The sequence below is a fragment of the Phyllostomus discolor genome, chromosome 1 (assembly GCF_004126475.2).
Source record: "Phyllostomus discolor isolate MPI-MPIP mPhyDis1 chromosome 1, mPhyDis1.pri.v3, whole genome shotgun sequence".
In the NCBI taxonomy this organism is placed as follows: domain Eukaryota; kingdom Metazoa; phylum Chordata; class Mammalia; order Chiroptera; family Phyllostomidae; genus Phyllostomus; species Phyllostomus discolor.
Window position 1 is genome coordinate 29,711,326 of NC_040903.2, and position 16,874 is coordinate 29,728,199.

The window sequence follows — 16,874 nt, forward strand, 5'->3', positions numbered from 1 at the left end:
AATTTGTTTTAAAACCGCCAATGTCTGGATCCCCCTCAGAGCAGTTAAAGCAAAATGGGAAGAGGGGTGAAAAGGTGGGGCCTGGACAATTGTATTTTCCAAGAGGTCTCAGATTACACCAATGTGTGAGGACCAGGCCAGGAAAAGGAAAGGAAAAGCTAATGGCCTCTGGCCCAGGGATTTGTGAGAGGAGGGGCAGTGGTATTAGATGGATTGAAGGTACCATTGAGACAGGAGGACCAGGTGGAGGGTTCTGCCAATGGCCGGGAGAGAGGTTGCTCTGATTCGTATTTCAGACCCCTGGAGGGGGTTACCTCACAAGCAGTTTCTGCCCTTGTCTGGAAAGTTGCCATGGTAAGACAAACGGCATCATAGCATGAGTAAGCAGAGTGGTGAGGAGTGGGGGCAGACAGAAGTGTGGATGGAGTTCCAGAGTTTTAACTTTCTCAGCTATTCTCAGTGCCCATGTGGTACGGACAAGACCCAGAAGTTCCCAAATGGGCTCAAGACGGGACTCAGGGAAAAGCTGAATGGATAGCCAAAAGCATTAACATGAAGCCCACAATTCAAGGGGCAGAGTGACCTGCAGCTTCTGCTGCTGCCCCACTGGTGAGGCTAAGGGGCCAATGGAAGAGCCTAAGGGGTCTTACAGAGCCAGCAGGAGCTGGGACAAGATCACATCAGCCAGGAAGGGCCTCTGTGTCCTGGCCAAATCAGGAGAAACCAGCCCACACAGCCACCAGCTTAGTGTGCAAATGCCAGCAGGTCAAGCAGCAACCAGGCTGATAAGAAATGTTGAAATGACCAGAGCTGCCAGGGGACATTTCCCTTATCCAAACAGCCCTCCCATTCACGTCACCACCTGAAGGTCACCTTGCCAGGGCTGATAGTCTCAGCCTGCGTCGGGAGTCAACATCTGTTCTGACTGGTCTGCGTCTGTGCCAGATCAGCTGTGAGATGTTTTGAATGTCACCTCTGGATAAAGCCACCCCTCTCCCTTCTACACACACATGCCAGTTTGGCAGAAACAGAGAGAGGGAAAGACAAACATCTGACAGACTACCCACTTCACCTATGGAAAATGTTTTCATTCTGCTCTGGACTAAAGTTGCCCCAGCCCTCCCAGCGGGCAGGAGCACAGGGGGGACACAGGAGGGTTAAAAACAAAATGGAGTCGCTACAGATTGACATACAACTAGCAGAAGTGTGAGGAAATGTTCACCCCTGCTGTCAATATAAGGATAATCTACTCTCTCTATGAAGTATCTATCTATATGGATTTATAGTTCTCTATAGATTTATTCAGGTATCTAGTTTTTTCTATTAATGTGATGCCAATCCCTAACATCATGTGTGTTTCTCTATCTATGTAAATAGGTAAAGGGGCATATAGGAAATTATGTGTAAGTCGAATTGTTCTGGGAAATTATGATCTCTACCAAAAGGAAGGACTGAAGACTCCCTGAGGTTATACACCACAACCAGAGGAAAGATGGTCCCCCATCCTGTGAGAAAGCAACGGGTTCACCAGAATGCCAACAGGAGCGCTGTTACCAACTGAACAACCATTTCTGGAAAAAAAAAAAAAAGGAACTTCTGGATAAACCCACTACTTTCATTGAGTTATTTATGAATAATTATGTTGCTTCCCTCTGTGTCAACCCTGTTCTAGGACCTAGCGATACAGCAGTGAACAAACCAGACAAAAATACCCACCCTCACGCATGTTTACAGTTGCAGGAGGAAAGGGACAGACAGTAGACCAAATAAATAGTAGAAATATATGATTCGTTACATAGTGTCAAGAGCAGAGTTATACAGAAAAGGGACACAGAGAATGTTCATGGCGAGGGCACTGTTTTAAGTAGGGTAATCAGAGAAGTCTCTCACAAAGGACGTGATGTCTGAGCAAAGACCTGGAGGTGAGAAGAAAGCAAACCATGTAGGTGTGCAGAAGGAGGAGGCACATGGATCCAATCCAGTGAGAGAATGTGGAACTGGTGGGAATGCTGGGACGAAGATGTTTTCTCCCTCCGGACGGTGTGCTGTGTTGAGGTGAGCTTGGGGCTTACCGCAGGCTCTTTCACCTGGGAGTAGGGAGGGAAGGAAGAGGAGGCAGTCTGAGGACATGGAGCTGGAATTAGGATATCGTGGTGAATTTCTGCAACCCTGGGCTTCACAGTCATATAGTCAATAACACCCTATTCATCTTGGCACTATTGACATTCTAGGCTGGGTAATTCTTTGTTGTGGGAGATGTGTTGTGCATTGTAGAACATTTAGCAGCATTACTAGCCTCTACCCATTAGATACCAGTAGCACCACCCCTCACCAGTGGCAACAGTCAAAATGCCAGTCTGAACTGGTTTTGTTTGTTTGTTTGTTTGTTGTTGCCACCCCATTTGGAAGTGGAATGGAGCCACCCTGGCCTCTGATGAGATTTGATTCTTGTACTTTCTTTCCCTCCAGCTAGCCAGGTGTGGGAGCTCTGGAGGAAGAGAGAGACTGAAACGCTCATTTGGAGTTGGACTCCAGGCAGGTGGGAGGGGCCGGTTGGTATCCAGTCTCTCTATCTGCTGCCAAACATGGGGGCAGTCGAGACTACTCATCACACCCTGCGTCTCACTAAAGGGGCACAAGGGCATGTGAAAAAGAGGACATGTAAACCAGAACCAAGGGCCAGCCCTGACAATAGAAAGCAGGGAGGGAGATGGCTCAGAGCATGCAAAGGGCCTGGATGGATATGCACACTGGGGAATGGCCCACACGATTGACCATAATTAAATCCTTATTGGGTTTCCCTTAAGGTATTGATAAGCTGCTGATCAATACCTTATATTGTGAGTGGCCCAGCAGAGACTTTTCCAGATTCAGAAACTCTGTTCAATACAGGGGTTATCCCTTTGGAAGACATGTGAAAAGATGCTTAACATCACTAGCCATCAGAGATGGAAATTAAAACCACCAGGAGACATCACCTCACACCTGTCAGAATGGCCATCATTATAAATCAACAAACAACAAGTGGTGGAAAAGGATGTGGAGGAAAGGGAACCCTAGTGCACTATTGGTGGGAATACAGACTGGTGCAGCCACTGTGGAAAACAGTATGGAATTTCCTAAAAAAAAAATAAAAAATGAAACTGTCTTGACTCAGTGATTCCATTGCTGGGAATATACCCTAAGAATCCAGAATCACCAGTTCAAAACAACTTAAGTACCTCTATATTCATAGCAGTGCTATTTACAATAACCAAGTGGTGAAGACAGCCTATATGCACATCAGTAGATGAAGGGACTAAAAAACTACGGCCCTGGCTGGTGTGGCTCAGTGGATTGAGTGCCAGTCTGCAAACCAAAGGGTCACTAGTTCAATTCCCAGTCAGGACACATTCCTGGGCTGTTGGCCAGGTCTCCAGTAGGAGGCATGCAAGAGGTAACCACACATTGATATTTCTCTCCCTCTCTTTCTCCTTTCCTTCCCTTTCTCTCTAAAAATAAATAGATAAAAAAATTAAGAATGATAATAAAAAATTGATGGTACATTTATACAATGGAATACTATGCAGCAGAAAGAAAGAATTCCTACCTTTTGTGACAGCATGGCTGGAACTGGAGACTATTATGCTAGGTGAAATAAGCCAATTGCTAAAAGACAAATACCATATGATCTCACCTATAAGAGGAATCTAATGAACAAAATAAGCTAAAGGGCAAAACAAAACCAGAGACATGGAAACATGGAACAGACTGAGAGCTGCCAGGAGGGAGAGGTAAGGGAGGAAATGGTGAAAAAAAGGGGAAGGGATTAGTCAAAGAACATGTATGAATGACCCATGGACATGGACAACAGTGTGGGGAATGACTGTGGGAGTGGGGTTGGGGGTGGGATGGGTGGAGGAAGGCAAAGGGGAAAAAATTGGGACAACTGTAACAGAATAATGGTAATTTAAAAATATCCATCAAGAGTAGAATAGATAATCTGGAGTATGATTATACAGTGGAAGACTATACAGAGGTGAGACTGAATGGAATATAACTAACTACAGACAACATGAATGCATCAAGCAAGCATTAAGTGAAGGAAGCCAGGCACAAAAGACAATACCATAGGATTCCATTTACAGAAATTTCAAAAATGGCCCATACTAATTCATGGTCTTAGAAATCAGAATATTGACTGCTATTGGGTTAACAACTTGAATAGGGGATGAGAATGGATTGTGAAATTCTGGAATGTTGCATTTCTTGATCTAGTGCTAGTTATACAGATGTATTCACTTTGTGAAAATTAAGCTTTATACACATGATTTGCGTACTTTACGTATGTGAGCAAAGGGTCAATGGCAGGCCTGGCATTTCTCCCAGACCTAGACTTACCTGTCTGAGAGGATTTTAGGTTTGTCTTCATCCAGCACGAGTCCTTCAGATATGCCTCAAGTTGAGGTGCATCTGGAATGTTGGGTACCAGGGCCAGACATGTGTTTTGTACTCTGTGAAACCCCTGATCTGTGAGATGGCACATGGGTTGGGAGGCCCGTGAACTTCAGGCCTACATGGCAAGTAGGAACCAAGGGGAGAGCTTCTTTGCATCAAGATGAACACCACACACCATGGTCTCACAACCAGCAATCATACGCTCTCCCTAGGCAGATGAGGAGGGGCCCAGGCATTTATGCACATGGAGAACTGGCAGGCTTCCATTGGAACTGAAGGGCTGTGTGTACTCTTTTTACTGCCCTGAATCCTTTCAAAAAGCTAAACTTAGTGCTGGATTAATTAAATGCTATTGTGTCTTGTGAGTTTGATGGCCACTCAGAAATGTTACCAGTGCACTAGTGGGACCATGTATGGGCCTTCAAATTTACTAAAGAAAACGTTTCCTTTGGCTATTCTTGCCAAATGGCTATCTACACTGACCATCTCTTCTGCTTGACCTCCAAATTTGTTCTGTTTTTCTGAGCTTCCCTGTCTTCTTTGCCTGCCTGTCTTCTGTTTAGAGCTCTTACCTGCAGCCAGCCTTCAAACTCCCTGTCCATTTCTTATGCAGAACCATTAAATGATTGCACTATCTCATCCTAAACTAGTTCAGCTACCCACAGAGAGTTCATACCAATGACTAATATGAAGACTGGTCAAAAAAAACATAGTTCTCCCCCAGGAGTTTTGTGACTACTTCTCGAGGAAAATTTTTCTTTTGCTACACAATGAATGCTGAATCTCTGTCCATAGACATTTCAAATCCACACGTTATCTGAGTCTCAGTTACCTACATGATTCCTGTTCTTAATTTGGTGTCTCAATAGTGTAGAGCACCTGCATTGGATGGCAGGTGCTCTACAGTCAGTTTCAGCATTTCAGTGTTTGGGGTTTTTTTTTTTCTTTGGGGGGCTAGATTGAGTTCTCCTAAACTTAGTAAAATCTGAGAAAGACACCTTACTGCATATATTGTTACTACTTTATTTCCTGTTACAACATTAACCTTTCTTCCCTCGGCTTTTGCTGCTTGGTAGTCTCATGCCCTCTTGAGCTAGACTTTCAAATTATTTTACTTGAACTGCAGTCTTAGTAATAGGGGTCCTCTGTCTTCCTTCCCCATAGGAGGAGCCATAAGGAAAAGGGGTGTGATCATCTCAGACACAGCCTAGTATCTCAGACAAACATTTCTGAGGCCACCACCTGAATTATCAAGGCTCTTCTGGTACCTGGTGCTGTTCATTATTTCAATGCATATTTATTGAGTACTATCAACATGCAAAGATATTGTTCTTAGAGTGGGCAAATGATTGAAAAACCACAACTTCTGAGAGCCAGCAACTTAGACTCTAAAGAGAATTATAGAACACGTTCCCTCAGAACCATGATGCGGGGCAGGAGAGTGTGTGAGTAATGAATGGACTCCAGTTGTCAGACCTCATGGCAATGCCACGTGCGCTTCCTGCCATGCCCTTCTTCCTGGAGTGCTTTTGGGATGCTCAGAATGATAAAAATCAACTTCCAATCATTCCTACAAACAGTGCCTGAGAAATTAAGATTGAATTATGATACTGCCTACTTCATCTTGAATTCAAAACCCTGGATTTCAGAAATAAAGATGCAATAATGTAACATTTGGTTTTCTTGTATTTGCCTCCATCTTGTTCTCATGGAAAGACCAAGTCATCTTCTGGAAAGAGGCAGGAGGTACGTTTTATGAAAAATAAGGCTTTTTAACTTGTCCAACTTCACAGGGACACAGTGTAACATCTTAGTATTGAAATTCAGGCTCTGAATGGCCCCTGACAATGGGCACTACTGGAAATGGAAATGTCACCAGGACCTGCCCAAAGAAGAACTTGGTTGCCTCCTACAACAGTGTTTGCAACTGGAATACAAAAAATGGTCTCCAAAAGTATTAGATATGTACAAAAACCATATATTAAATAACAAAGGGAAGACAGTTCCATACAATATACTATACAAGACAGTTCCAGAACGCCCACACCCCTGTGGTTGGTATAGCTGCCCCTTATGTAAAGATCTGGATGGCTCAAAAGCATGAGGTTCCACAGCGGGGGCTCCTAATTCCACGAGCTGGCCAAATTTAATTCCATCCTCTGTGCACGGACACCGGAAATCAAGAATGCCCTCCTCTTCAGGAAATCAGCATCTCAGCCCTGTAAAGAATGACATTTCCACAGACTCTCAGGGGTTCTCAGGGCCATTCTTATAAATGCTGTGGAGCATTTTCCCATCTTCACATATGGGCTATGAAGAATGTTACAGAAAAATAAGGCTTTAGAAGTCCCTCTCAAACACATGCTTAAAGTTTATAAAGTTTGGAAAGCCTGTGATGTTGGCAACGTTTGCAAGAGGCAGCAACCCTGAAGGAAGGGATTCACCATCAGTGGCCCCATGCAGCAGTTCCTTTTGGGACAATTTTGCAACACGATCCTCTGGGTTGGCACTGTGCTCAAGTCACCAAGTTTCTGCAATCTCTGTGAGAACCTTCAGCAGCTCAGCAAACGTGGGGCGGCCTTTAGGTTTCTGGAAAAGGGAAGCAGAGGTGAACAGCTCAGCTTAAGACTCAATCAGACACGAGCTGTGGAACTTGCCCACAGGGATCCAGGCTGGTTCTCCACAACTGGAAGAAAAAGACAATGTGGCTGACACACGGGGCATGACTGGCAGTGGAGCAAGGTGTGAGTGTGAAAAGGTAAGAGGAGAGAGTTTTGCAAAGATAAAAATGGCTAGAGCTGTAAACACTAGCCATGTGTGGCTATTTAAATTTCAGTTCATTAAAATTAAGCACATTTAAAATTTCAGTTTGCAGTCACATCAGCCCCTTTTCAAGTCTACGCTGGCCAGGTGTGGCTACTGTCTTGGACAGCAGGGACATGGCCCATTTCCATCGCCACAGCTCTGGGACAGCACTGCCCCAGATCTGTTTGGATGATCTGATCTGCATGAGGCAAAGGGAGAGCTGGGGGAGAGGGGGCATCAAGAGCACCAGGCTCTGGAGCGCAGTCCTGGTTATTGACTATACCTGATCCCCTGTGGAAAGAAGGATTTCGGTTAAAAAGCAAAAGCCATGTTTTCATGAAGGACTTCAGAGCACAAGATTCTCTGCCTTAAGGCTCAGGCAACGAAGTCCCCAGCCAGGGCCGAGGGTTGGAGCATTTTCCCATTGCACAGAGCGATGTGGTTAGCTTTGGCTCCGTGAGGAAGAACAGATGACCCTGTTGGCCTCTTTGAAAACCATGGCAAACAGAACTACTCGTGCAGCCACATTCCCACAAAGGTCCTGTGTGGCAGGGTTAGTGGGGAGACACCACCCTTTGTGTCTTATGAATAATAAAAAAAAAAGAACTAAAAAATATGTGAGCACAGGTGAGAATCGTCCTTGAGACTCCAGGAGTGTTTTGCAGGGCCTGAACTTCTGCAGTTAATAGAGACAACGAGATGTGTGTATCAACGCCAATGTAGTCATGCTGGGCTTTTCGATTACATTAAAACTCGTAGGCAAAATCAGATTTTGCAAACAAGTAAATCAACATAACCAAACACTATTTTAATCCTTGTTCCAACTGTAATTTGAGACTGGTGTCATCTGGTTGGTCCTCCCTGCCCCTTCTCTTGTCTTCTCTCCACAAAATATAAAATCTCAATAAGTATTTTATTGTATGTACACATATATGTAAATTGCTTCATATACAACATGTATTCCTGAGCTCTTTACAATGTTAATGCAAAGATTAACATTGCTCTTTGCAAAGATTCCTTAATGCTCTTAAGACAACTATTTGCTACTAACAGCTTTCAGGATTCCTTGCAAAACAGTTGCAAGGAAAATATGTAAAATATTTTCACACACCAGGCATCTTCGTACAATTAATACTTCTCTAGAATGTGAACAACCACATCACTCTTGAATATTGAATTTTCCAGCATTTGTGGATTGGGAATTGAGTGATTTCTTTTTCAGCTGGGAGGAAACTCCTCACCCCACTGTGGTTTTTCTGGGCTGAAACTGTCAGCTGGAAAGAGAGAGGGCAGGTCCAAGTCACAGGGGCGTCTGATACGAAGGGGAGACTGTGCTTCATCAATGCCCAGAAAGGACAGGAGCAACACACAACCCCGCCAGCTTTATTTTCAAGCTTGGCATTTCAAGGAAAAGAGGAACTGGGCTCCCGAGAGATAATTTCCTGAATAGAAGAAGTTCTTGGCACACTTGCTGCCTTCAGTTCTGCTCTCGTTTAATCTCTCTATCAGGAGTCATGAATGCCACAGGAGAGATGAAACCCATTGCTTTTGGAAAAGCAAGACAAATTAGAGTGGAGCGAATAAAAATACCATCATTCCCTTTCAATGTGGAAGTTTAAAACCCTGATTCTGCCTTCAGTTTCCACCCACCAGTTCTTAACGGTGTAGAACATCTAATCACCAAGGCTTTACACTGACAGGAGTAGCTGCAGGAACCAATCCTGGAAAGACAGGACTTGGAAAAGACCCTGAATTTCTCAGACAAGAGGCCACTATTAGAAGCAAAACAGACTGATGACTCTGTAGTGGGAGTGTCAGATAGAAACAGCACTTCCGGCTCTCAGGGGACCTGACCGAGAAACAGACACTTTTCCTGCCTTGATGGATACTCAGGTCTGCTCTCAGATGCTGGGACTCCCAACCTTCACCGGAAAGTAAGGGACACTCACCTCATGCCAGCAGCTGTACATGACTTCATAGATGGACATCGGTGCCAGGCGAGGGCGGTACAGCCTGAAGCCTTTAGAAATAGCTTCCACAACTTGCAAATTTGACTTATTTTCAAAAGGCATTTTTCCTTCTGTAAAAACTTCCCACATCAAAACTCCTGCAAATGTAATGCATAAAAACCAGAGGTGAGAGAGAAATGGTCACTTGGAACTGAAAGACCTGTTTCAAACTATACAGCATTGTCTTCCCCTTCCAGCCTTTGAGCTGTAATCACCTGGAATGAGAGCAGTTCTCCCACAAAGAGCACTGTGTGCAGCTTAGTTTTCAGACAGGCCTGGAACCTGAAAACATTCCAAGTGAAAACAATGCCTTTCCTTTCCCATTGTCCTTGTCGGCCTCCCCATTGGAAGAAAACGCTGCCAGCATTCTTATTTCTAAGTATTCTCGTGTCCCCACACCCTGAAATCCATAAAACTTTTTGCCATCCACAGAAAATGACACAACTGTCTGAGGCTCTGCTGCCAGCTGGAGCCGAGAATTTAGCAGCCAGCTGACGGCATGCCTCCCCCTGCCCCAGTGGAGGTTAACTGCTGGGTTGAGCCCAGAGCACCTAGGAGGGCTCTGTAGGTGTTCAGTAACCACTGACTGATTAACTGATTAACTCATGAAACTTCTTCAAGGCTCCCAATCTGACTTCATTTAATTATTCACTTATACCAAATCTGTATTAGGTATTGACTAGAGGTCAGGCCTGTGCTAGAGTCAGAGGATCCTTAAGAACAAGGCCAGTCCCTGTGTTCAAGACCCTCACTACCCAAGGTGGGGTTGAGGGGGAAAGAGACAAGTGGTTAGATAAAAGCCAAGGAGTTCTAATTGTTCTGCAACCACTTGATGAGGCCATTGGATTGCTATTCATTGGTCTCACAACTTAACTGCTCTCCAGCAGAGCATAAAATGTCACCTGCCGAGACCATCATGTGTCAGCAGAGAGCTAATGAGATCAATGATACCAGTGTAACCTTATTGTGACAAGAAAATTCACACCCTTCCGAGGGAACAGCTGCCCCTCCAAACCCAAAAAGCCATCCAGGAATGTCTGAGTGAAAGAGAATAGATAGATTATCACACATTTGTTGCCAGTTTTAAAATATCAGTTAAAAGAACAAACTCCGTTGGATGTTGGTCTACTGCGTCTCTCAGTGGAGTACGCCAGTTGACAGTGCAAAATCAATTGACAGATCCCAAGGAGGCCTGTGTCTAAATTCCACAAAACCTGAAGGCAATGAAGTAAATTAGGTGATGGTGCTTAGTTAGACAATGAATTTGTTAATTATGTGTACACTCAAAATTCAATGACACCAAAAGATCAATTTTCCTTGCAAGTCCCTGTGGTGTGGAAATGTTGGCTGAGTCTGTTTTCCAGATCAGTAGAATTTATGGTCTGTTATGGTTTAATAGCAAGTGCTCAATCAGAAAGGTAAACTTCTGTGAGAAGGTGAAGGATACCGGTTGTCAAAGACAGCCTGGATGTGTTTAGAATATTTAAGGCAGGAAAGCACAGTAATGGAAAAAAATACAATAATTTTTTTTGAAAAGAAGACCTTAAAAAATGTGACATCATATCAAGACATCAAAGTTCAAAGAGATTGGCCTATTTTATGACTTCAAGTCCCAGTAAAAGAACATCAAATTCACTCACCAAATGACCAGACATCCGATTTGCTGCTGTACTTGTTGAAATGGAAAACTTCGGGAGGGGACCACTTGACTGGGAACTTGGCTCCAGAAGAACTGATGTATTCATCGTCCAAAACGTACCTACAGTGATCAGATTTCAAAGCACATTGTGTTTTGTGTTGCCTCCCAGTTCGGTTTAATTCAAATCCCTTCAGTTAACTCCACTCTGGAAGACAGAGTGTTTTAGCGAAGAAAGGTTCTGTATACCTTCTTCTTTGCTTCCAAAGTGGGAAAGTAGCCCTTACAGGGTTTCCTTCCCAAACCCAGCCTCAATTGTGTTTATTGTATTTGGGCCTCAGAAAACCATAGCAATTCTTTAGTTCAAAATATACCCTACTGATCATGCTAGTTACAACAAGATCTGTGAAGAACCATGCTGAATGGCCTAACAACCAAGGTTATAAAAAGGAAATAAAAAGTGAATATATAATAGAAAAGGTGCAGTTCAAAGCTGAATGTCTTATATTCTTTCTGCATATTTTGGGGGCAGAGAAGGGGGAAATAAAAGTATTTGTACATAATTTATTTGATGTGGAAAATTTCTGACGCATTAAAATAACCCTATATGGAAAGAAATCAGTAGTGGCTACTATCTCCTTTAAAAAATTTAAATTAAACCATGTCTCTTTTTTGAGAATTGTTTGCAGAAATATCCAGGGATAAGTATCTGAGGGAAGAGATGGCAGCTAACTTGTGCTGTGTAACACCTTGAGTATGCAGTATAGTGCTTTTAAATTTATCTGTTCATGTTTCCCCACATTTCACGTCTTTTTTCACACATTCTACCTCACCTCATCTTTAAGCCCTTTATTGAGCCAGAGGTCATTCTATGAAGGGGAAAGAATGAAACAGAAAACAAAAGGGGAGAGAGCCATTTTTCATATTTTGCGTTTCAAAAGACCAGGCTTTCCAGAGAAGAGAAGGATGGAATTATTAACAAGATATTCTGGAGAGTGGCTCCTGGAAAAGAGTGAGGCTTCCCCACCACCACCACCACCTCCACCACCTGTCCCTCTAGAAGGGGGCTCCTTGAGCTGGGAAGTAGGTGATAGGGGGGAAAGGGAAGGAGTATTAGCCACCAGTGGATGGCTGAGGTGGGGTCCTGACTCTGCGTGAGCTGTCCTGGTCACATGGCGGAGAACGAAGGCCCCGCTTCCCCACAAGAGGTTAGTGGGACTTAAGAGCAAACCAGAGCCTGTGCCTTCTTTCCCAGGAAAGGCAGAAAAATTGTAAAGAACAAAAAGCTCTGGGTGTGCCTAGGGAAAGGGGGCCTTGGATAGAGTTTTCCAATCACAGAGAATGCTAAAATATGAAGGAACCTTGCAGGCAGAAACTTGGACTGAGCCAGGAGCCACCCGGGTGGATGGCCCGCCAAGCACAGAACGGGAGGGTGGCGACTGCAAGGAAGCCAGGGACAAGGGACCACAGACAGTGACAAGGGCCAGACAGGCCATCTCCTTCCTGGCTCTATGGCCCCAAGAAACACACAGAACTGGGGTTTGGGCTCTAAAGAGGGTCAAAGGGAAACCCTGAATTAACTGGGTTTAAATTTCTAGCAACCTGAGGGAAAGGGGGCTCAAAATATAAACTACAAGGAGTTATAAAAAATAAGGTTAGATACACATATTTCAGAAAAGCTTTTTTCTTAATCTTACCTATATAATGAGTGGACTGAGAAATTACTTTTAATTTTAAGGTATGCCACAGTCTCATTCTCAGTGCTATGGAAGAAGTTCAGAATAGCCCACAGCAGCCGCTTACCTCACAGCTAAAAGTGGTGCACATCCTAAAACTCAAAGTGGGTCAGTAGGCCATACAACCACATGATCAGAGAAAAACAAGCAAGCCAATGTCATCTTTCAGTTTGTCCACAGACAGAGGCAAGATTCTCTCTTATGAGTAAGCAACAATGAAAAAATATATCACGTACCTCGTCATTCCAAAGTCCGAAATTTTTACTACACTTGTAGAACTGACCAAACAATTCCTCGCCGCCTATGGAAAGAAGAAAAGAACCCAAGTTTGAATGAGATCTCCTTTCAAGAGTTTCTTCTACTCTCCTGTTCCCCATTTATTTGGGCCCCCACACTGCATCTCTGTCTGGGCAGCCGGGTTATTTCTATGGCCAGTCAGTGATACACGATTCAAGACGTCTGCCTTCACAGGCTAGATTCTCATGATTCTTTAAAGAAAGAAGAAAAAAGTGAAAAGAAATTATAGCACTTTTCCTTTTTAAGATTTTTAATCTTTCTCAGAAAGTATCCTCAATAAATATTAACTCAATCTTAACGAGGAATCAAGAGATGATAAACTATGAATCTTGATATAAAAAACAATGTGTATTTTTAAATTTATTTTAAATAAAAAGAAGGTCCAATATACATGACAAATAAAGGATAGTCATCCTGGCTGGTGTAGCTCAGTGGATTGAGCTCGGGCTGGGAACCAAAGTGTCCCAGGTTCGATTCCCAGCCAGGGTACATTCCTGGGTTGCAGGCCATAACCCCCAGCAACCGCACACTGATGTTTCTCTCTCTCTCTCTCTCTCTCTCTCTCTCTCTCTTTCTCTCTCTCTCTCCCTCTCCCCCCCCTTCCCCCTCTAAAAATAAATACATAAAATCTTAAAAAAAAAGGATAGTCATTATAGATCTTTGGGACCTACAATTGCTAATGAAAAGCAAGAAACTGTGTTTTAAAACTTATAGATCATTGAATATAGCTATTCACAATGATACTGTTACATTTCTTAAAATTACCACAGTCAACTAAATACAGTACTTTATATCAGACAGATGATCTATTTCATACCAAACAATCCATTTTCAGTCAACCTAATTAAGAAAACTATTGTTCCAGTTAGTTAGACTCATATAGGGCAATGGTTTGATAGAAATTTTTCTTTTCTGCAAATTTGTGGTGTACTTAGTCCAACAATAAAAGCAAGGATCCTGAAACTGCAGATCAGAAGGAGCCAGCTGGGCAGATGTTGACGAGGTTGGCAGTGATCTCAAAGCCAGACCACAAGGCAGGCAGGCCTTTGACAGGGAAAGACTCCTTGTGGGCTCAGATATTTTAAATGACATGTAAGTGATAAAACAGAACATAAAAGAAAACAATGACAGAAGAAACCGAGGACAGGAGAGTCTGCAAGAAGCCACCTGGAGCAAATCAAAACTGTCACCTGAGTTCTGAATTCTAACCCTCATCAGGAAAGGCAAACCTGCAGAGATTAGGAAAGTGAGCTAGGTAGAACTGATGTGGTATCTATCCACCCCAAAATCTGCTCAGTAGCTGCTGCATGCTGGGCCTTGGGGAACACGCCGTGAGGGATGCAAGAGAACAGTCTCGCTGTGTCATAGCAATGGTTAGCATTGCTGAGCTTTCCTATGCACCAGCACTATTTTAAGTGCTTATACATATTACTTCATGTAATCCTCCCAACAAGCCCACTTGAGGGACGTGCTATAATTAGTACCACTTTTCTAGTTAACTAGCTTTCTTAGCTAGCTTTCTTACTAGCTTTCTTAGCTAGAGGCTGGATTTCAACCCAGGGAGTATAGCTCTAAGGCAATGGTTCTTAATCTTGACTGCACAGCGGACCCTCCAGGAAATTTTTCAAAAGCTATTGATATCTGGATTCCACTTCCAGAGATCCTGGTTTAGTTGATCTGGGTTATGATCTGGATATTGTGATGTTTTAAAAACTCCTAGATCTTGATCGCAAGGAGTTTAGAGTCCAGCATTTGTGTGAACAATATAAACAATTAGGAAGTAGAAAAAATAAATGCCATGAAAGTTCTAAGTGATGTGCAGGGCAAACAATGGTGCACTGGGGCCAGTGAAATTATACCTCTTTTCTTTTTTTTAAATTTTAATTGTTGTTCATGTACAGTTTTCTGTCTTTTACTCCCATCCCTCCCCACGCCCCAGCCCTCCCCACCTCTCTCCCATTTCCACCCCTTCCAGATTTTGTCCTTGTGTCTTTTATACTTGTTCCTGTAAACACTCTTTTCTCTCCACAATATTCCTGCCTGAATGGTGAATAATACAGTCATTCTGGTCACGGGATATGGGAGACAGGATTACCTCGGGTGACCGTATCAGGGATTTCTCATAGAATTCTCAATGGACTAAGAAATGGGACATGGAAAGGCATAGAAGGAATAGCATGAATATCACAAATAAATATGGAATAGATGGAAAATGGTTTTCAAGAGGAGGAAGCAACGCAGGAGAGCAGAGCTATAAGCATGTGGAAGAAGACTAGGCTTGGCTCTTAATATTTTTCATTTGGTAGGGCAGCTCTGAACATGACGGAACAGAAGGATTTAGCCATTCTAGTGCCTCTCATTTGTGCCAGTAATGCCACTGCGATCCTGTCGGAACCAAACCATCTCCACATGGGGCAGTTTCACCCCAGGGTGCGACCACTGGAGCTTTTTCTTGTCTGCCTGGCAGAGCACTGGACACTTACTAGGCACTTGGTGCTTATTGTATTTGACTATAGGAAGGAAGGAAGGGAGGGAGGGAGGGAGGGAGGGAGGGAAGGGAAAAAGAAGAAACAGAGGAAGGGAAGAAAGAAAAGAATATTAATCTTAGTTATTTAGTTTGGTGGTTGATTAGTTTCAGGCATATTTAGGGTAACACCTTACTTGGCTACAGCATCAATGGGCAATTAAAAATAAAGTTATGCTTCCAAACAATCACATGGAGAAGAAAATCTTTTAAAATTTAATCCAATGTATGCATTGTTCAGAGTATTGAACATCCTACATTGTCATGTCCTTCTGAATAAAATACATAAAATAATCAGCGAAATTGCACCACACTTACTAAATCCCTGTGAATAAAGCAGTTTCTCTCCAGATACTCCATGCCTTCACATATGTCCTGGCACATGCTCAGCAGCATCTCCTTCCTCAGCTTTCCTTTCCTCTCTCTGAGATAGTTGAGCAGGCAGCCGTTCTCCATGAACTCCGTCACAATGTAAAGAGGCTTCCGCTGAATACACACTCCATACAGCTGAACCAGCCTTGAATGAGATAATTTCCTGTTGAAGAAAAACATACACCAGAGAAGAGAGCCGTTTTTGCTTTTCAAAGTGTTTAGACTCCACTGTTGGTTACATACCATCTCTATATAATTTTCATCACCGAGACGTGTTAGAAACGAACCCAACCACAGAGCAAGTAGCCCAGTTTCCTTTCCACTGAATGTCCGAGAAAGCGGGGCCCAGAGTATGAGCAGAACTGCCCAAGCCACTGTAGATACAGAGTATTACATGCCCCATATGCTGTTTTTCTCTTTTCCATTCTGTAAGCTTTTTGCTTCCTCGTTCTTGCTCCTCCTGGCCTAGACCTTGCAGTTTCTGTCCCTTGAGTTTTGAGCTTCCTAACTGTAGTCGCCCAGACCTAAAAAAAACAATTCTGGACAGACAAGAGGGAGGAAAGAGTGACTGATACATTAAGAAAGAAAGAAAAGAAAATTGAATAATAAAAAGTATTTACATTAAAATATTTTATTACCAGTATTAATTACCCTTGGAGAAAAACACTTAGCGAGGAGGGGCAAGAAGTTTGGGGTGTTTTTGTTTTTACTTTATTTATGTCTGTGTAATATGACCTTATAATGTTAAAGCTTTTCTTTCAAGATCTGAATTTTTTAGCATGACGATATGATGGTGTAGAAATAAAGGATGAAATGAGATATAAGTGAAAAAGTTCTTAGAGAAATTAAAATTACTGTATATATTTTATTATGATAATATAATTGGTTCATATATCTCCATACAATGTATTGCTACTGATAAGCTAATCCAGTTAATCATCTCTGCGTGGGGGGTTGTTTTTGTTTTTGGTTTTTTTGGTTGGTTGGTTTGTCAACTGAAGTCTGCGGGTACAAAAGTAGAACTAAATTGCTTTGGGTAATAAAGGAGAATCCAGGTA

The 16,874-nt window shown here is 43.0% G+C and overlaps 1 protein-coding gene across 1 annotated transcript in view; it reads right to left on the reverse strand.

The window, feature by feature from the left end:
• Positions 1-6,187: 6,187 nt before the first annotated feature.
• The window catches only part of TXK (TXK tyrosine kinase), a 54,630-nt gene continuing 43,943 nt past the window's right edge, over positions 6,188-16,874 (reverse strand). The window contains exons 11-15 of the mRNA XM_036020219.1: positions 15,763-15,979; positions 12,860-12,924; positions 10,892-11,010; positions 9,192-9,349; positions 6,188-7,026 (exon numbers count right to left, since the gene is read on the reverse strand). Of these exons, the coding sequence (XP_035876112.1) occupies positions 6,958-7,026; positions 9,192-9,349; positions 10,892-11,010; positions 12,860-12,924; positions 15,763-15,979 (628 nt within the window). The 3' untranslated portion in view covers positions 6,188-6,957. The remainder of the gene's footprint in view (positions 7,027-9,191; positions 9,350-10,891; positions 11,011-12,859; positions 12,925-15,762; positions 15,980-16,874) is intronic.